Source organism: Lycium ferocissimum, unplaced genomic scaffold (assembly GCF_029784015.1).
Source record: "Lycium ferocissimum isolate CSIRO_LF1 unplaced genomic scaffold, AGI_CSIRO_Lferr_CH_V1 ctg3913, whole genome shotgun sequence".
Classification (NCBI taxonomy): Eukaryota; Viridiplantae; Streptophyta; class Magnoliopsida; order Solanales; family Solanaceae; genus Lycium; species Lycium ferocissimum.
Window position 1 is genome coordinate 31,801 of NW_026725526.1, and position 4,881 is coordinate 36,681.

Genomic DNA, 4,881 nt, shown 5'->3' on the forward strand with positions numbered 1-4,881 from the left:
TAGAAGTTTTAATGCCTATTGGACTATCAATTAATGATCCATGCATGCCAAATGGTTCTGTATGTAGAATTGTACACTCTTCCTTCTAGGGCTCACCAATCTATGATCTAAAGTTAACAATCTAACACTACAATAAAAAATATTAATTAGCTCAACTTTATCGCTAACCCGTCGCTAAATAGAATTATCGATGAATTTTGCTATTTAGCTTCAGAATTTTTCCATCAGTGTCATTGGACGTTTCATGGAACAGGGAAAGATAGACGTTTCTTTGCTGCACTTGTTTTTTCTCTTTCTGGAGTCATCGGCATCTGCCTTGGAGCACTTTGTGACCGTTCACCACGGGCCCTGGCTGATGCTGTAGCTGCCATGTAATTGGGCTCAGAGTTAGGAGAGTTCCTGCTTAAACCGTTAACATTTGCTCTATGGGATAGAAGAGCCGCCGTCCGGTGATTGCTCTTTTCTTCCCTTCTGCACCGTGGACTAGCCGAATGAAATAGGATATTTTTCATCTTAAATGTTGGTGGTGTCATGGGCAAACCGTTAACATTTGCTCTATGGGAGAGAGGAGACGGGCCTGCATATGAATAGAATTTTCGTTGCTGGTCCTGATAATAATGATGTTGTAATCTCCAAAACTCGGGATCTGAGTCATAATAAGAGCAAGCCGTGTCGGTTTCAATATTCTTTTTGCGATCTCTTGGCTGATCGCATGAAGCTCTACAGTGAAAAATTCTCAAATCCTCGTCAAGCTCTTTATTGCTACTTTCGTCTTCATCCTTATCCGAGGTCCACATCTGTAATACAAGTTCTGAAGCTATTAGTATTTTGAGGAAATACGGGAATTTGAACACGTAGAGGAGACAGGAGAAACGATTGATACCTTCCGAGAGAATGCAGAAGCAAGAGAATTTTCGCGCTTTTTAGCAGCTTCCTTTGCTTTCTGTAACAAAGCTTCAACTTTTTCTAGTGCACGCGAATGATCATAACCATCGTCCACAGTACTAGCTAGATTTGTAGACTGCATTAACATATGCAAAAATTAAGGGATAACGACTTCTTTGCGCCGCGTTAAAAAATAATAGCCGGAAAATCAATATGTTTTGTATATTAAGTGGAAATATACATATAATATACACAAGTGTATATAAATATACATATTATATACAAATCAGTATATATACTTTGCATATTTTGACTAGCGCTTCGTAATTAATTTCAGACGAGGAGAAATATGAAAACAGCCCAAATTTTGTATATATACTTGTTGTGTCATTCCAATTTTATCTGATGCTTTTAAAGAGACTATACACTAATTTATGTACTGAAAATATTGCAGCAAAAAGGGCTAGCTTAAGACACTCACAGTAGACTCCTTGTCACCGAGATGAAGCTCCAGAATGCTTTTTGGCTCTCTGAAAATGGAACCACAATTAATCCCTTCACAGGATAACCTTCTACGTTGATCACACACCTGTGCAAATGGAGTTCTAGTTTATGAGTACTGAACTTTTTTTTTTACTTATTGAGTTTTAAATAAATTACTTATACATATTAAATGAATTTTTAAACCAAATATAAAATTTAAACCAAAGTTATTGAATTCTGCTGATGCCGTAGCCACTGTACCTGAGTTTGCACTCGAACAAGAGATTGCATGCATTGGAGGGTCATTTTTGCTCGCTTTCGAACATTGTGGCCTCTTATTAAAGCTTGCAACTTTACCAGCCCCTTGAGGGCCCCGAGTGCTTTTCTTGCCTGATAGTACACAGAAAAGCCATTGAAAATGAGTGGAGGATTACATGAAGAATATCAACATATATATATATATATATATAGGAAACTAAAGAAGAAAGAAGGAAAATGAAATCTTGTTTTTTCTAATGGCCGTTATAAAATCTTGAATCTATATAATTCTGGTAATAGGAATGGTGATATGGCATCTCTCATGAGCCAGGATCACCATTTATTTAATTTTTCATTTTTTACGAACGTTTACATGTAGTTATCATTTATGTATGTCTTAGATTATTACTTTCCTTATTAGTTTGTCCCAAAAAGAATGATACATTTCTACATTTAGAAACAATTTAATTTTATGAGATGATTTCAAGCCATACAAATATCTAAGACTTGTTTTGGACCAAACATTTTAAAAGTTTTCCTTTATTTCTTAAACTCCGTGCTAAATCAAACTAATACAATCTTTTTAGGATGGAGGGAGTAATATATACTTTGTTTTTTGGGTACTAAAATTACTATTTTCTCCTTCTCTATCTATGTCAACTTGAGTTTAAAAAAAATTGTAGAATACGACTGTGAAATGTACACGATTCTTTTTGCGCTATCAATATAATAACACGTGATGACAACCAGATTATTCTATGAAAAATATTCTTTCACACCAACAATATAGAACATAAACACAAACACAATTATAAATGCTAACAGGCATATGTATATATACACACTGGTTATACGTACCAAGTACCCTCTGAATGCTGTCTGAATGGTAAGGACGGCACGCTGTTCTTTAACTAAAATGGTAGGTCGTGTGAGCCGAATAATGTCCACAGCTGCCCGTGCTGTAGCATCTGCTGTCTCATTAGAAGGCGAATCCAAGATTTGAAGTTTATGAGTTCCTATAGTAATTTCAAATTAATTTACAATAATAATTGAGTTCATAATCAAATTTAATAAATATATGGGGTATGAATAAATGGTACGGGTCCTGAAAACTCGTGCCTAAAACTTTCGATCCGTCCTTGCCTAGTGTGGCAGGCATGGCTACTGCAATTGTTCTTCTTTGCTTCAAATCAGCATTATTCTCTGGCAATAAATTTGTCGCCAGATTTCTTTTGCTTGTACTTGATGAGGTGTTGGTGGTGGCGTTTGCTTCTTGTTTGTGATTAATTGTTGTTTCATGAAGCGTAGGCTTTCGGAATATCCATCGTCGTTTCCCCCTCTTCTACAAACACAAAAAGCAATTAGTTTAGTTAAGCCACTATGAAAAATAATTAGATTTATCTACGAACTTTATCGTTAATTTGTTGCTCAATTGGTTGTAGCTAACAAAAATTGTTGATAATTTATCGTTAATTCGTTGCTAATTAAATAGAATTAGCAATGAATTTTGTTGTTTAGTTTCAGAATTTGTCCGTCGGTAATTCATGTTATAACACTAGATCTGCCTCTATGTCTCTCTTATTGCATGCTTCACATATACAATATTAAAGGAAAAGGTCCCGTGCTTATAAATTGCCAGTGTAATAAACATGTTGATTAAGTACCTTTTCTTCTTCCTCTTGCTCAGCCTCTTCTCTTCTTCTGCTACTTCTCATATGATTCTCTTTGACAGGTGATCTAAAAGCTTTCTTCATTAAGCCTAACCAAGAAGCCCCTCCAGTCTTTCCAATGAAACATTTTGTTAAAAGAGTTTCATGACCTTGTGTTACTATTAACTTAGCTCTGTCCTCCATTGTGTGTCCTTCGACTGTATTGTGGAAGCTATTTATATTTACTTGTTAATTGCTATATGAGGGGACGTGCTTCTTCATTCTGTTAGAAAATTAAAATTTGGAAGTGATAGAAGGAATGAGAAAATATATTGAAGAAAGAACATAGTTTGAGGTATGTAAAACACTTCCTCAAAAGACTGATAGGATAATATATAGACAGCAAGTTGTCATCAAAAAGTGAATGTCGCGGTTTTTTTTTTTTCCCCCCAACCCGGTGTTCGTTAACTGCATTGGATCCCGACTATATCCAGATTTTATCTCTCATTAGAAAATGCCTACAACGTTCTTATTTGAAAAAAAAAAAAAAATCTAATAGTTGAGACCTTTTTCTAAACAAATACGTAGTCTTCCGGTCCCAATTTATGTGTCACTTTTTGTATTTAGAGAGTTAATTTGATCAATTTTGAAGTTAAATTGGATTATATGAACTTCAATAATTTTAAATTAAAATTTAAATGTTTTAAAAAAAATACTATAAGTTGCATTTTTCACTTATTAATATGATTAAAAATTACATTTTTAAAATATTGATCAATATTTATATAATTTATATTTCGATAATTAAAAAGTGCCACATAAATTAAGACAGGAGTAGTATATATCTTCCTAGCTAATAACTACCTTCATATTACAAACTCTAACATATTATCATCCATTTAACCCCAGCTAGGCAGGACAAAATGTTGTTATCTGTGAGGCGCGAATCTAGAATTTGACGTTTATGGGCTCATGCCCGACCTAAAGTTAATACTATAAATGTATAATAATAATTGAGTTTATAATTTAATGGTTATAAATATTTAATAAATCTCTTAATATATATATGAGGTCTCAAAATTTATATATTGAATTCAAGTGACAAACCGAATTTGTAGATCTGTCCTTGCTACCCCGGCATATTGGAACAGGAATATTTAAAAGGAAGGGAGCTCAAATCATATTGTGGCATGCCAAAAACACATAATGTTTCATGTGTCAGATAGTTGGATACAGCAACGCCACCATTGTGTATTATCGAGAGAGCTGAAAGCTGCAGAAAGCATAATAATATGGAATTGTTAGCATTCTCTACTACTTTCTCTTTTTGCCTTGTTCTGGAAAAGACAACTGACTATATATATCCTCTTTGGCTTCGTGTGTAATGAGGTAATGTTGGCGCGAGCAAAACCATTACTTGTACACTACAAAGGGCACTCTCAGGGTCGTTTTGTTGATTAGAGTTATGTAAATATATTAATGATGCAAGAATTAGTTATGCAAAATTTAGTTATACGTGGTTTAATTATTCCATATTTTATCCTTCATAAAATAATACTATATAATTTGCGCAAAACTTATACAACACGTATTTTAGTTATGCGGG

At 34.0% G+C, this 4,881-nt stretch overlaps 1 protein-coding gene across 1 annotated transcript; it reads right to left on the reverse strand.

The window, feature by feature from the left end:
* On the reverse strand, positions 1-3,644 carry LOC132044236 (protein IQ-DOMAIN 17-like). Its single transcript, XM_059434723.1, has 7 exons — positions 3,291-3,644; positions 2,740-2,968; positions 2,485-2,597; positions 1,630-1,758; positions 1,367-1,474; positions 884-1,021; positions 1-797 (listed from the first exon to the last, which is right to left on the reverse strand). Exons 1-7 carry the CDS (start codon positions 3,477-3,479, stop codon positions 243-245), a joined length of 1,461 nt encoding a protein of 486 aa, XP_059290706.1. The 5' UTR covers positions 3,480-3,644; the 3' UTR covers positions 1-242.
* Between the last annotated feature and the right edge of the window lie 1,237 nt (positions 3,645-4,881).